This window comes from Thermobia domestica, chromosome 10, assembly GCF_964235325.1.
Source record: "Thermobia domestica chromosome 10, izTheDome1.hap1.1, whole genome shotgun sequence".
Taxonomy (NCBI): domain Eukaryota; kingdom Metazoa; phylum Arthropoda; class Insecta; order Zygentoma; family Lepismatidae; genus Thermobia; species Thermobia domestica.
In genome coordinates this window covers 2,246,719-2,263,709 of record NC_137463.1, presented here as the reverse complement: position 1 = coordinate 2,263,709, position 16,991 = coordinate 2,246,719, and the positions used below count along the sequence as shown (strand labels likewise).

General features: G+C 38.2%; 1 protein-coding gene across 9 annotated transcripts in view; it reads left to right on the top strand.

Annotated features, from left to right (window-relative positions):
• Positions 1–16,991, top strand: part of Rdl (Resistant to dieldrin) — a 555,185-nt gene that overhangs the window by 295,727 nt on the left and 242,467 nt on the right. For all 9 annotated transcript variants that reach the window (XM_081727619.1, XM_081727614.1, XM_081727620.1 and 6 more), the window contains exon 2: positions 14,498–14,595. In XM_081727619.1, the coding sequence (XP_081583745.1) occupies positions 14,498–14,595 (98 nt within the window). The remainder of the gene's footprint in view (positions 1–14,497; positions 14,596–16,991) is intronic.

Sequence of the window (16,991 nt, the reverse complement as noted above, 5' to 3'; positions counted from 1 at the left end):
GTAGACAAATTCACCAGTATTCAGAAGACGCTGTCTAAAATAAACTGAGCAGAGTGTCACGTCCTGTTGACCCCCGACCCCCTTGACCCACTCCAGCTGTGGTGGTAGAGAGCTCAACTCTGGTGCTAGAAGTCTCTGTTTCAATGCCAGGCCAAGTAACTTTGTAGTAGACAACTTAGTGTCGGTAGGTCTTCTTGGTGTTCTCCCAGATTCTCATTCTATTAATTCTTATATTATAATTCACTTCCATTAATAACCCATTTGCTTTAGTCCGAAAAGTATTAATCGTGGCTCTTAAGAGGCTCCATTACAGCGAAACTAAAATACCGCTAATTTTACATTAATTATGTGATATCTTCAAATAGATAAAAGATAATCGAAAAGTGGAACAAGAACTCGCTAGACAATATTATCTTACATGAGATACCGTTATCAACACTCACTTACCTGCTTTCTATTTCCAGCCATTTAGAAAACCGACATTTATTTTCGCGTTTATAATTCGCTGCAAATGGATACCTACTAGTTGACTCGTGATAACGGTATCTCATGCAAAATAATATTGTCTAGCGCGCTCTTGTTCCACATTTCGATTATCTTTTATCTATTGGAAGATATCACATAATTGCTGTAAAATTAAAGATATTTTAATTTAGGCCTCGCTAGAAATTTCGTTTAGTATTCGCGCAAATTAAGTTCCGTAGCACTATATAAAGAACGATTTCCTATTCTTGTAGAAATTATTCACAATTTTATGCTTCCATTCCACGTCGAATACGATAACAATGCGTACCAAAGTGAAATGAAGTGTTTAATACCTCTTGTCAGCAAGAAGGAGTCAAGTTGAGTTTAACGTCCCGTTCAGCAGCTAGGCTATATAAGACGTGGACCTACTGATTAACGTGGAATCCGAACCACATGAGCTCCCGCCGGGAATCGAACCCGGGTTTCCCACGCCAAAGGCGTGTACGCTAACCGCTTAGCCACGGAGAAGCTCTTTGTCAGCAAGAAGGCTAAAGAAATAAATCCAGAACTTAACATGGGGATCTAAGGCTCATTAATTCTTACCAGGAATCGAACCTCGGTTTCCCGCGCCAAAAAAGTGTACACATACAATATAGCCACGATGAAAGTATGAAAATGAAATAATTCCGACATATATTGAAAGAAGCAATCCTAGAAATCTTGGTATGACTGAGTAAAGAAACGTGGAGAACTCATAAGTCCACAGTTCGCAGAGAAATGGAAGGGTTGTGTGCTCCTCTAAGCATTAGTTAAAACATGAATAATTAAATAGAGCTAAATACGCAAAGAATTCCACTTTCTACTTTTTCCTTTAGTTAATTTATCTCTTTATACCTTTTTAATATTCTCCTTTTGCTGTCGTTTCCAGACCTCTTTCTCCATTTCTTAGTCGTCGTGTTTTTCTGCGTCTGTCGTATCCATTTCCGACGCGCATTCAATTACGCTCTCTTCTTCTCATTTCCCTGACATCTTTCCCAGCAGCGTCTTCCAAAAACAACCTAGAAAAAGACGCCGAAGGACGCTACCTGTAGCAGTGAAATAACGAAGACGCAGAAAATTGAAATTGATGCGAAGAACTCTTGGAGTGACGTCAAGGCTCACATTTAAAATAAAAAAAAAGACAAAGCAAAAGGTGCCGGTCACATCAAAGGGGTCGGCCTGCCACTTCCGCTCCAAACCCTTTTAAATTAGAAGCAAGTAATTTTCAGCGCATCCCTCGTACCTGCCATACATCTTCGCCCCGCCCTACCTGCCTCTGCCAGCAGCCCATCAATCACAGCAGGTGGCTGCTTGCATTACGTCACAGCGAGGTCAGCCGTCGGTCAGCTGGGGTCAGCACTTCTTAAAAATGAGAGTACGTTTTTCATGAAGGCATGCGTGTGGACGGGGAAAAGAGCAGCTGCCAATTTGGAACGCGTTTCTTTCTCTCTCTCTCTGCCTATAACACCCCTTCCAAACCGTTTGTCACACTAGGTTTAACTTAGGGCAAGAAATGAAGGAATTATTTGCGAACCTTTGATTATTGCTCACTGCTCATAAAAACCAAACAGAAAAGAGCATGAAAGGATTACGTCTATATATTAAAATGCTAGCTTTATGTGTTTGTAAAAAATAAATAAATATAAAAAACTTTATATGTTTGTCTCCAATCTTTCAACAATGAGATCTCGAAAACCACAAGCGCTAGAAACATGTGGTTTCGCTGTCGATTCCAACTTTTGTGTAGATTGTCCAGTTCTAATTAAATATTTTTAAAAAAATGTGGCCGTTATTTCTTTATTACATTTTTTAGGGGTACACTGGAAGTCTTGAAGTTTTAAAAAAGTAAAGTATAACTAGCTGAACCTGCGCTCTCTACACAGCGCATCATTCACATATTAGCATGAATCTCCTTACTATTCCTCACATCTGTACATGTCCCTTTACAGACACAAATGAAGGGTACGGGGAAAAAGCAAGGAATGTCCATGTATGTGCTTTTTCGGGTCCTTTGTCCTATCTGTTGGTGACTCTTGGCACTATTTGACTATCTATGCCATGCATGCGTACATGTAGAAATGTTCATGTAAAAAGTGGCAAAAGATTTCATAATCCTATTCTTTGTACGCGGTTTTCAATATTAAAACGCCATTATCTCGAAAATGCAGTTTTGTGACATTCCTTGTTTTTTCCCCTTACCCTTCAAATGAAAGACGTCTTGATAAAAAAAAAATCGGCAAGAGATGCGGTAAAAGGGAGATTTTTTTTATTACTTTTTCAAAATCTCGCACTGTTTGCAAGATTTGAGCCTACTTCCGGTTGGAGTTTTTAATTCATGTATGACCAGTGTTTTCTTTCTTCTTGCATGCAGTATGTAATAAGCAAATACATTAATACACAATTAATTATAATGCCAGTGATATATGGAGATCATTGGGCAAAACACTTCAAACAATAAAGATTCAACTTAGACTGGAGAAATGGTTATCCTTCGTTTTTCATTATAATTTGGCCATGAAGCAAACGCCTGAGAGGTATGCAATCCATGTATACAATTATGTTGTGTTTGAATGTGTAACGCGTAGGATATGATGCTTTTTTAAATAAAGAAATAATGGCCACGTTTTTTTAATTTTCAATTAGAACTGGACAATCTACGCAAAATTTGCAATCGATCAGTGAAAACGTCATCTTTCTATAGCCTATAGTTTCCGAGATTTCATTGTCGAAAGGATTTGTCACAAACATATAAACGTCCACAAACGTATAGTTTAAAAGAACTCCCAAGATGGCAGCACAATTCATTTGCATTGATTTTGGAGAAGGTTTATTATAATATAAAGGCTTTAAACAATAATTTAAAAAGAAATAAACTTTATAAAAAAGATCTATTTAAGTATTTTTTTAAAAGTAAACATACTTTAAAATATTTGTCTTTGTTAAACGTGAAATCACAAATAACCGTAAATCAATGGTTTGAAATCAAAAGTTACAGGTTGGAGTTGGCCCTCGACCTCTTCCCGAAGAAAGGGCGCAAACCTTTAAGCGGGTAAACGAATAAAAAAAGTGTTTTTATTCATACTTAACCAGCTGGCGCAGTACAGCTTTCGTAACAAGTCTAGACTATCTTCTTTGAGTACGTGTGGACGCACGGCGATCGGAATTCAGTTTCGGACGTTAGGTTACGAGAGATCGAGGGTTTCACCCAAGTGGAAGCCTGCTGAAGTATACTATCATTGTGTATTTTTTGTTCATCATTTCGCTTCGCTTTACTCACTTCACAGTTAGCTCTGCATAATATTATTTATTTATAATAACATAATATTATTTATGATTTCAGTTGGAGTAGTAGTCTGAAGAAGGAAGTGATATACTTCCGAAACTGTAACTTTTCTAGTTAATTTATAATAAAGATTATAGACAGCGTTGTAAGAAACTCGTATTTAGTGTGTGAATAATATGCAAGTTTTATTAGTTATTTATTTAGAGAGGCGGCTTTTGGAAAGGGTGAACCAGGTCGTTGCGCGGGACTCCGTGTAGAGAAGGGCCCCGCACATTAATTAAAGTATGGTTGGCAACTAAGTTCCCGCCGTTTTTAGTTTCAGGTACCCATGCTCTACACGTCTGAACGTTGCCCATCGAATGAAGATGCTTCTCTACAGTAGTGTGGGAGCAATCCATTGTCTCTGCCAGTTCCCTTGTTGTTTGACGCGGATTTTCATGCAGAAGATGGTTCAATAGCTCTCCATCGAACTCAACTGGACGGCCAGAACGAGGGGCGTCTTTGAGGTCAAAATTTCCTTTTCTGAACCTTGCATACCAATCACGGTCGTTTCTTTCAGCTATAGCACACACTGCATACACATCACAAATGTTGCGAGTAGCTTTTGTGGCCTTAGAACCTTGAAGGCAAAAAGAAGGGGAGGAGGTCGAAAATGCTCATTCTTCTCAACTTGACATTCTATGTTAATGATCTGTAAATAACAAAAAAAAAAAAAATTGTATCTTAGTAACAACGAAACATATATTTAGGTAGAACAATATATTCTCTTTCGAATGATGTACAACTTCGTGCCAAAAGTATTTAATGTCATACAGATAATTCCAATTTTAACAAACGGCGGGAACTTAGTTGCCAACCCAATATAAGCAACATCGCATATTTTAATTTTTAAAAAAATATGTGACAGAAAATGACAAAACAAAAAATGTTTTATACACGTATTTTAGCCAACAAATATAAAATATAATTTAAACTTAATAAGCATACTTGAAATAATAAGTACTAATAATAAGTACTAATAATCCTAAATGGTACTAAAATTTAAATTAAAATTTAATATGATTCAAATAGATGTAACAGCGCTAGTGTAGAGCTTTATTTCCACCACCAAAAGGCAACTTGACACAATGGAAAAGTGCTCATCTCAAGAGATATCCGGTTCTACCTCAGGATAAGTGCACTAAGGAAAATAAAGTATGTTGCGTATGTAAAAAAACGTAGGCTACATGCGTAAATCCTGTAGTTTTTGAACTAAACGTACAACTTTATGTAACATACTGCAGCAAACGAATAATTGAAAGTGCATGTTTTATACGTACTTTCCGTGTAAGTGTTCCGGTTACTAACGTACTTTCCGTGTAAGTGTTCCGGTTACTAACGTACTTTCCGTGTAAGTGTTCCGGTTACTAACGTACTTTCCGTGTAAGTGTTCCGGTTACTAACGTACTTTCCGTGTACGTATTCCGATTACTAACGTACTTTCCGTGTAAGTGTTCCGGTTACTAACGTACTTTCCGTGTTCCGGTTACTAACGTAATTTCCGTGTAAGTGTTCCGGTTACTAATGTACTTTCCGTGTAAGTGTTCCGGTTACTAACGTACTTTCCGTGTAAGTGTTCCGGTTACTAACGTACTTTCCGTGTAAGTGTTCCGGTTACTAACGTACTTTCCGTGTAAGTGTTCCGGTTACTAACGTACTTTCCGTGTAAGTGTTCCGGTTACTAACGTACTTTCCGTGTAAGTGTTCCGGTTACTAACGTACTTTCCGTGTAAGTGTTCCGGTTACTAACGTACTTTCCGTGTACGTATTCCGATTACTAACGTACTTTCCGTGTAAGTGTTCCGGTTACTAACGTACTTTCCGTGTTCCGGTTACTAACGTACTTTCCGTGTAAGTGTTCCGGTTACTAATGTACTTTCCGTGTAAGTGTTCCGGTTACTAACGTACTTTCCGTGTTCCGGTTACTAACGTACTTTCCGTGTAAGTGTTCCGGTTACTAACGTACTTTCCGTGTAAGTGTTCCGGTTACTAACGTACTTTCCGTGTAAGTGTTCCGGTTACTAACGTACTTTCCGTGTAAGTGTTCCGGTTACTAACGTACTTTCCGTGTACGTATTCCGATTACTAACGTACTTTCCGTGTAAGTGTTCCGGTTACTAACGTACTTTCCGTGTAAGTGTTCCGGTTACTAACGTACTTTCCGTGTAAGTGTTCCGGTTACTAATGTACTTTCCGTGTAAGTGTTCCGGTTACTAACGTACTTTCCGTGTAAGTGTTCCGGTTACTAACGTACTTTCCGTGTAAGTGTTCCGGTTACTAACGTACTTTCCGTGTAAGTGTTCCGGTTACTAACGTACTTTCCGTGTAAGTGTTCCGGTTACTAACGTACTTTCCGTGTACGTATTCCGATTACTAACGTACTTTCCGTGTAAGTGTTCCGGTTACTAACGTACTTTCCGTGTTCCGGTTACTAACGTACTTTCCGTGTAAGTGTTCCGGTTACTAATGTACTTTCCGTGTAAGTGTTCCGGTTACTAACGTACTTTCCGTGTAAGTGTTCCGGTTACTAACGTACTTTCCGTGTAAGTGTTCCGGTTACTAACGTACTTTCCGTGTAAGTGTTCCGGTTACTAACGTACTTTCCGTGTAAGTGTTCCGGTTACTAACGTACTTTCCGTGTAAGTGTTCCGGTTACTAACGTACTTTCCGTGTAAGTGTTCCGGTTACTAACGTACTTTCCGTGTAAGTGTTCCGGTTACTAACGTACTTTCCGTGTACGTATTCCGATTACTAACGTACTTTCCGTGTAAGTGTTCCGGTTACTAACGTACTTTCCGTGTTCCGGTTACTAACGTACTTTCCGTGTAAGTGTTCCGGTTACTAATGTACTTTCCGTGTAAGTGTTCCGGTTACTAACGTACTTTCCGTGTAAGTGTTCCGGTTACTAACGTACTTTCCGTACGAAAGAAAGAACTGTATATTGACGTTAAAAATCTCATATACAGATGGACATATATAACATATAGCTGACGTATGTTATGTACGGAAGACTGTTCGATATCAAACATCCTGCAGCGGCATGGCGTAACATCTAAGGTAATAGTATATAGCTTTTAGATAATGTATGTTCCGTAGAGATTTCCGTAGTAAACATATGGATTCCGTATCTTTGCAAAATTCCCCACTGTCCGAATAACGGAATTTTTCTAAGTGTGAATTTGTGGTGGACAGCATCGTGTCCGTTGGTTTTTCTGTTGCCGTTTCCTTCGCCATTCTCATTCTACCAATTCTGTCATAATCTTTCCCGTCTTCTTTAGCTTACAGGGCACATCCATAAGATTCCACCCCAGAGATTCATTTCATCCCCTATTGCTAACGGCCGTTGGCCTTTAGTTTTACTTTTTAATAATAATAATAATAATAATGGGTTAAAAGTTACACCTAATTAATCAAACTTAACTTTTTGTGTGAAATTAAAACATTTATCAAGCATTGATTTGAAATTAGAAACCAGTTCGTCATTTGAAGGAGCATTTCCGTCGCTTGGCATGATTTATGTTGAATGGAGCGGTTATTGATTGCTGCCAACGGCGTTCTTCAAGGGAACCATTCGGTTGTAAAACATACATTACACAGTGAAAATTTTAGTATCTCCCGCAGCGAGTTCATAACTCCTTCGGGGATTACAACGGGATATATATCTGCTATCAAGGGTTCGCTCGAGTAATTTGCTTTGCAGGTTGTGAACTCACGATATTAGAACAATTTCCTCAAAATTCAGCTGCTGTCAATGGTGTGGCTTAGTTGTTTACAATGTGAAAATAGTACTTAGATGTGACAATAGTACTTACTCAACTATTATTATTATTATTAATAATATATAAAACAAGTATTGTTTTTTTCAGAGGCACAAGAAAACTTGCAAATTAGCAAACAGAAGAGTTTTAAAAATAAAACATATAGGGCGTTATGCAAAGTCGTTTTGGCGTATGATTAGCGTCATACTAAAGGCTTGATTATGTTAGTCGAACTCTTTAGTATGGCACTAATCGCACATCTCAACGACTTTGCATAAGGCCCTTAAAGCTTTATTTTTAAAGAAATGTTCCCATCTTCACCTCCGAATTACCGAAACAATTATTAGTGCTCTGTGCGTCACTGCTAGGATTTTATATGTCACTGTTGCCAGATATCAAACAACATTAGATTCAGTCTGCTACCTAAGGGTACTGTGTGTGTGTGGTGGGGGTATGTATGTATGTATGTATGTATGTTCCAGCATAACTCTGGAACGCCTGGAGCAATTTTAACCAAACTTGGTACACATATTACTTATAGTGTGGTAAAGAGTACTGTCGGGATAAGACCCCCCACCACGTCTACAGAGGAGTGGGAAGGGGAAACATGAAAATGATCGAGAACGACCGATGTTAGTGCCAAATCCATAGTTTTCGAAGTCCATGAGCTGGTTGGTGACAGTTCCGATGCCATTTAGGTCCAAGTTGAGTCCTTAGTGAGAGTAAGACCTCCTAGCACATCTAAGGGGATTGGACGGGTGACATGCTGTTTGTCCACCACAAAGCACACTTAACGTCGGCTGGGATTGAACCAGTGTGCACATACGCTCTACCACTGACCCATTGGTCCCCTTCAAATCATCACTGAAGACATAAGCTGTGTGGAGATGTGTTTTTATGCACTTATAGTCGTATTCCACGTGTGCAGGAGGGACATAGTTAGTATCACGCTAGACCCACTTCTTTCTCCTAAATTGCCCCATGGAGGCTGAATAAAGTGTTGTAAGAGGGTAAAATGGGAAATAATTCCCATGCCCTCTGCAGATCGAAAAAGGGACTTTCGGTTCGTAGATGGGGCTTTTACTCACTATGCTACCGCCACTCTAAAAGAAAAAATAGATTACACACAAAGAAAATGGTGCACAGTAAAAATGGTTGTGTTAATTCAACTCAATTTTAACACAGGGCAGTGGTTCCAGTGTGACTTCCACTATGCGGTGTTAGTTCAACACACCCCGCGGTGTTGGCGTTTAACACAGGGGGTGTGTTACGTCTTTAACACACAACCGGTGTTGCGCCGTACCGTAAGCGTTAATGAACCACAAAATTACTCTCCAAAAATATGTTAAATCGACTGTATGCGTAATGTGCTTACATTATGCTGAGTCTAAAAAAACACTTTAAACAAGTAAAAAAAATGTACTCCAGTGGCGGGGGGCACGAACCATCAACCTTTCGATTACTAGCCGCGTGCTCTTCCGATTGGCCACGGAGGCGATGAAAAAAACGTCGCTTTTAGGGGGATAAATTATTGAGGTCTTTTGAATTTGGTTAATCAGTCCTCCTTTAAGCCACATATATTCGACGATAACCGTTCGGGATAAGATAAAATCTGCTTGCAATGTAGACCTAATTTTATAATAAAATGACGACTGTCTATTTACTTTATTTTATAGTTCTTCCATGTTCACTTTCAAATCATCGGCGACAGTTGCCATCTAATAAAGTTGATGTGTTTGTTGTTTCTAGTACACAATCGCTTAGAAAAAGAAGCAATCAAATGTGGGAGATGAATTTAGAACACCTAAATGGCACATGCCTAGCACATCTTGTGCTGTTAGGGTTTTTTCAGAAACATTATGCAAAACAATTCAAAAACATCGCGCGGTTTGCATTTTGAAATTTTGCGTATACCTGGATTTGTTTAAGTATTTCTTTCTACTGTGTTAGTCTGTAGCTTCAATTCATAAGCCTTTATAATTAGATGCTCAACATATTTGGCAATCACGCAGAAGACAACACCGAAGATTCTACACTTGTGTTAATTTAACACAGAGACTGTGTGTCATTTCAACTACCGGCATTTGACACACAACTTCAAATGAAGAGTGAGTTGTTCTAACCACCTGTTTATGTTATATTTTAAAACAATCGTGTTAACACATAGACATGTCGTTGAAATAACACAACGATTTTTTACAGTGTGGTGTTTGAGTTTTTACATTTTGTGTCCTTTCGCAGCACCTAGGTTATGAAGGATAGAACCTGGCTACTAATAGCGCCACCGTTTTCTGTATAACTTTAGGGATAGCGTCCAGGTAGGTGTGTTCAGTCTTGGACTGGCCCAGGTGGGCAGGCGGCATCGGCCGTCCAGACAGGAGTCAAATCAAAAGGGGGGCCAAATGAAAGTGTTAATAAAGAGAGGTGAGGAGGAAGAGAAAAAAATGTGTCCGACAACTAATAACTTATTCGTGTGAGCAGTCACTTCGGCAAATTGCATACTTTAAGCTCTTGGAGCGTTTCATTAAAATTTTGTTGTGACTCACGTCCCCTATAAAGTAAGAATGGGCCATGCCATCTTCAAAGTCATGTCGGTGCAAGCAAAAACAATAGTAAAATCCAACATTCTTCATATTGCGGGATATAAAAGGAAGCCGAAAGTATAGTGGCCTGACAATACAATTCTTCCGAGTTTAGTTTCTTGGCCCAGAAAAAATAGTGTACTTTTATCGTCGCAAAACAGTAGGTAGTTGGTATAATGGTTGTTGGGGAGGGGATTGACAACTCGGGGCCAACTAGTAGCCAACTAGAAGTAGTATGTGAGCCGCCGGGGCCAACTAATAGCCAGTCCAACCATGGGTGTGCTTCATAGTCACATGATTGTCTATGACGAACCAAAAACATGCAAATTCTGGGAAGCTGTAACAAACTTTGGAGGGTCTCCTCGGCCCACCAGGATATGCTCCAGTGCCTACTGTAAACGTGAGTTCCCAACTACGGCCGGGGTTTGAATCATTGCTGTTGGCAGATGCAGAGACTATCATGTAAGTTAAACTCTTACAGTATAGCTCCACCATCACACTCTCTTGCCTTCATGAGACTACGCCATTGTTCCAGGCACGAGAATCGTATAACATGATGTGAGGTAAGTCTCATGATAAATGCATTAGAGGACGGAAGCACGAGTGGTAAGCCACACGTACCCACAAATAACACCTACACCCTCCTTAGGGAAGAGAAATAGCGGCTCTGAACGATCAAGGATTTACCTACTCATAGAAACTCAAATATTCTGTCCAATAATAGATTTCAACTTTTTTTCTTAGTCTTCACGCGATTATGGAGTCACCTTCCTTGTTTTTCCCCAAAGCGTTCTTATGAGTGTCTTACAGATTCAACGTTAAACTGTACATTCATGTTTCTTAAGTTTTTACCTGTTATTTTTCCTTATTCGGAGTTTAACATCTCTTTTGGTACCGAGCCTAAGTGAGAGAGGAACCTTTACACTTTGTATCCGACAGGAACACATTTTAGCCATTTGACCACGAAGAGGAACATAGCTGTCAATATTTTGGCAAATACACAAACTATCATTGTTGAAAAAAAACATATGTTCAGAGTGATAGGCCTACAATCTAATTGTTATATTGGAGCACGGTGGATCAGTGGTAGGGTGCTTTTACACAGGATATTCATCACTATATAATACACACCTCATTACAGATGTAAGAGTATGTTTACTTTTAGATGTGATTCCTTTTATGTTTGTTAAACAAAAATAGTAATCACTGGAATGATCTCTTTGTTCCCCCTAGATAATAAGAATTGCAAAAGGCATATGATGTGTGCCATTTTTCTCTCTTTTGAAAAGCCGCACTCAAGACACGCAACATATATTCGGAATCCATGTGTTATCAAAATTATCAGCTTTACAGCCCCAATGTAAAGCTCGTAACACTTTTTTTTTTTTTTTTTTTTTTTTTTTTTTTTTTTTTTTTTTACAAGGGACGTAAAATTTTGCCTCTGAAAGGATTAGGTTGGGTTACTACAAATGTAGCAGAAATTGTTCGGATGATTCAAACACTTGGCTGCCTGCAAAACACGTGTGGCCATGATCAACATTTACACTGTTGTTAAGCCGACACATTTTTCGCCATCAGTTTCCACTTTTGATATTGCAAAACAAGGATATTTTCGGCAAATCGAATATCTATATGCAGTAGCGAACCCAGGAATTTATTTCAGGAGGAAGCCAAATTCAATATGAGGGTATTTTATATTAAAATTTCTAATATTGCTCCTAAAATTAGGCTAAATTTACACAAAAGTCGAAATTTCTTGGGGGTCACGACCCCAGGACCCACCCCCTGCGTACGTCCCTCAATATATCCCGTACGTCCCCGGCCCGAAGCCGAATAGTGTGAATTTGGAAGTTAATGCTATCAGAGTTTCACCATTGATTTCAGCGACCGCGAAAATATAAATTGGACAGTAATATCGGTCATTTTCTACTACTTTTACATGTCCAGGTAATCGCCCCCCTGAGACCCCTTGGTTCGAATTTTGACAAAAACGTTTAACTCTGATCTGGAGCCTGGACCAAAGTATTCGTGACTAAAATTTGGTAACTCTCGGCCAATTTGTCTGGTTCCCAAGCCGGTTTCGGAAAACGCTTCCCCCCCTCGAAACCTCCCTGGTTCGAAATTTAAAGAATGGCTTCGTCTTGATCCGGGGCCTGAGCCAAGGTACCTCTGACCAAAATTTGGTAACTCTCGTTCCACTCGTCTGGTCCCCAGGCCGCACACAGACAGATAAACAAACACACAAACAAACTCTTTATTTTATTTACATTAAATAGATTAGATTAGATTAGATTCAGCAGGACAAATTGCTACAGGCTCAGCATTGACTTGTTTTGTGAGAAAATCATGATGACCAGTGTTATTGTAAAATATATCTAACATAATTTAAACAAATTATTTATAGTATATTTAAATAGCTAAGCTATTTTGGATCAAAGATCCAATATACATATTTGAATCAAAAATTTTCTTGTAGGCCTTATATCTGGAGAACTACTTATAGTATAGCCCAGTGGTGTCCAATTATAATCAGCCTGAGGGCCATAACCATCTTTACTAGTAAAGTGGAGGGCCGCAGCTAAATAATAATAATAATAATAATAATAATAATAATAATAATAATAATAATAATAATAATAATAATAATAATAATAATAATTATTATTATTATTATTATTATTATTATTATTATTATTATTATTATTATTATTATTATTATTATTATTATTATTATTATTATTATTATTATTATTACGCTACAAAAGAAAATATAAAAAAGTATTTGAAATATTACCTATTCAATTTGTCACAAATGAGGGTGACTAGCAGCGTTTACAAGGACTGGGATATCTACATCCATTCCTATTGTTGCGAGCCGCAGGAGATGTAAAAGAGAAGAATCTCCAAGGCAATTTCTAAAGCGATTCTTCACAATTTTCATGGTGGAAAATGCACTTTCACACAAATAAGTACTATCAAACATTGACACTCTTTTCCGACCAAACTCACAGTTTTTAGGGAAAGCTGTTGTCGTGGATGCCCGCTCCCTTTTTGTTGTACAGAAGCGCTAAATGGATGCGTTATTTCGAAAGAAGAGTGGAAACATTAAACGAATGAATAAATATAAATGAAAATACTATCAGTAATAAAAATTGTGAATCGTGAAAGCTTTGTGAGCCGTAGAAAACTGCCTGGCGGGCCACATGCGGCCCGCGGGCCGCCATTTGGACAGCCCTATTATAGCCAAACCCAAACTATTACTTAACTAAAAAAATGAAATCTTTAAGTTTTACGTCCCACGATTATGCCGGTTAGGCTAAAGGAGACGGTGACGATGAGAGATGAGTGAAATGGTGGAATGAAGAAAGTGGGAGGAAACTGGAGAACCCCGAGAAAACCCACGAGCACGGTGTTTGTCCAACACAAAGTTCACTTGACGGGAGCAGGGTTTGAATCCACGTCCCAAGCACCAAAGGTGAACGCTCTACCACTGAGCCACCGCGCCCCCTATTACTTAACTCAGTTTGATGTGCTTGTTCCGTAGAAAAAACGAAAACTTTATTTAGGGACCATTCAAAAATTTTGATTGACCAATTATTGACCAAGATCGCAATCTTTTGATCCATTTTTTAATAATTCCTAAAATTCTTGTTCTCAACTTCCTTCTCCCTCTTGAAATTTCAATGACACAATTAATTTGCAAACATTCAGACGTGTTCCCTTCAGGTGATCATTAGAAATGTTTGATTTCACTTACCATAATAAATTAAGTGCCGAATCTTGCTAAATAGCTAAGCAGTTAGCGTACGACGCGCCTTTAGCGTGGGAGATCCGAGTTCGATTGCTGGCGGGAGCTCATGTGGTTCGGATTCCACGTTAATCAGTAGAAGTGCGCACGAGACGAGTCAAGACAGAATTTTTCTCACAAAATTCGAGTCGAGACAAAGCTCTTCCAATAGAGAAATATACATTTTTCGAGTCGAGACATCACTTTTACAGCACATTTTCGAGACGAGACAGCCTCAAATCTTGTCTCGTGCGCATCCCTATTAATCAGTAGGTCCACGCCTCATATATCCTCGCTGCTGAACGGGACGTTAAACTCAAAATCAACTCAACCTTGCCAATGTAATTTTCACATACTTTATACAATATATGTTGAATGGAAAGTACTGACAATACCTAACTTCATTTTCATTAGATGCTCTCAAATGATGAATTATTACATTTTTGTGTGTCTATTTACCTTTGTATATGTGTAATTTCATGAATTTTAGAATGTTATTCTAACGTCATTATCTAATTACCTTTCTAAAATTTCTCTTTTACAGTCAAGCGGGCGGAAGTATGCTTGGGGACGTAAATATCTCAGCCATCTTGGATTCCTTCAGTGTAAGCTACGACAAACGAGTGAGACCAAATTACGGAGGTGAGTTAATCACATTTCATTTATTCTCATTGTTTTCTCCTACTAAATTTAAAGCGTGCATTATTTTCTCCTAAACTAAAATGAATGTTGCGTAGGAAAGGGATATTTAAAAAGTAATTACAAGAAATGTGAAATATAATACGTTTCATGAATAGGTTTCCGTAAAAAGGTTCTTTTATAATGTTATCGTCCGTAAGTAGCAAATGCAAATAACAATCATTAATAAGCTTTCCGACAGCTTTAACTGATCCGTTTTTTTAAAAAATAGATTTTCTGTTTGACATAGCAAGGTAGAAGAGCTTAAAAATTCTCCACTCGATTCTTCTTACATTGCATTTTTATACTGCATTAGTAATTAACACCGTCTGGGCGGGGATAGGAAGAAGAGCAAGTGATTCCAGCGAAAACAGTAGTTTTATGTTCATGTCATACAGAGTACAATACAACCTCCTTTATCCGGACTAACTGGGACAAAAGGCAATCTGGAAAATCGAAAATACGGATAATCCGGGTAATATGAGTAATAAACAAAACAATTTCTTAAATAAGCAGATTAACCGTTTATTACGATAAATTTCTCAATGATTTGTTAACACAGAATTGGTCCACTGTATTCTGTTTCCAACATGTATGGCGTTTGAATGAAGCACGGTCGTGCAAACGCTTTATCATTATTAGTTTAGCTGTCGTGGTATAAAACTGGCATTCCTAGTACGCCATGATGTCTGGCAATTGGTGCACAGCATCTGCGTGTGTCGTTCTCTGTTGCTGTGTGATCGCTCCATCCTCGTCCACGTCATCTTCTTCTATGTGAACATTATTAATTATGTGAATATTATTTTTGTTTTTAAAAAAATGTCTACATATCTGATCCGGATCAACGAGTGCCGGATAAACGAGGTTATACTGGAATTATAGATAGAACAACTTTGCGCATATGCCATAACAGTGGCGTATTTACGATTTTGTTTCGGGAGGGGCTTTGCTAACTTTCGGGGAGGGAGCTTTGCCTGGAAATGTGAAAATTCTGCAAGGTATTTCATTTACTTTACTATACTAAGTAAGATTTCGGGGGGGGCTTAAGCCCGGAAGCCACCCCCCTAAATACGCCACTGTGCCATAAGGAAGTTTTCTACAATAAGAGTGTTTTTGACTTTAATAGATTTTTTCGTTGAACCTCACAAAATATTGGTGAGGTTAAAACTTTACATACTTGGGTTTCAGAGGGTACATACCTCATATACTTGGACTATGGCAATGTACAGTATATAAAGCCTAGAATATAAGTGTTGTTTTGCATCGATTTAACTTCAAATATGAGATTCTTTTGGGAGCATAAATTCATGAACAAATATAAGTTTTGCGTCATAGTCTTTAGCAGACTATATTTTGTCACTACAGCTGATTCTGATGATCTGTCTCTTCGACTTGTGAAGCCAAGAGAGACAGCTTAACAGCGCCACTTTTTAACACACTCTTAAGTATAATCAAATCTGATTGGCTATTAAGTGTGCAATAGACTCCCTAATGTGGAGGAAGGGGCAGGCCGGAGTTCACTGTAGTATACTTTAAAAAAACATTAAGCATATCGCAAAAACAATTTACGAACATTGTAGCCTGCTGTTCGTACTGTACAGTTATAATCAGGAACAGCGGAAAGCGTACTGTATTGAAATCCGTTAGCATTTTCGTCGATCCCAAGAGTTTCGTCCAACGCATAGTTCAATTAGAACTCATATTGGTCAAACTCGATGACGTCACGAAGTTTCAAGTTCAACTTGCTAATAAGGTTGTTGGATTCCTTTCTTTCTCTGTTTTTATGTGTGTTGTTGTCTCTCTCTCTCTCTCTCTCTCTCTCTCTCTCTCTCTCTCTCTGTGTGTGTGTGTGTGTGTGTGTATGTGTGTGTGTAGAGAGAGATGGAATTATAAAGACACTTAATTGTTAAATACATTGTATTATAGCAATTCATTTACGTTCACTTTCTATGCGATACAAATATATTATACTCAAATACCGGTAATCTTTGAAGTAGAAATTTTACAGTCCACATGATTTTTTTTTTTACTATCTACAATTTTAACATTTTTGTTAAAACATATGTTACTTGATGGTCGCACATATTAATACACTATGCTTTTACAAATATCGTGTGCTTTCGATTTGCAACTGTACATAGATTTAGCATTTTTTCTGGTTTCTGTAAATAGTGGCATACCAAAAGCAGATAGGTCAATTGTGGTAAAGGTATCACATGCAAAATCGTGTTGTCTAGTTCACTACGTTTCCGCTTTTCGAATATTTTTATTTGTTTTGAAGATATTACAGAAAAACTCTGAAGTTAGCAGTAGTTTAATTTCGATATAGTGAAGGTCCTTAACGGTAGAACTTAGGGGGT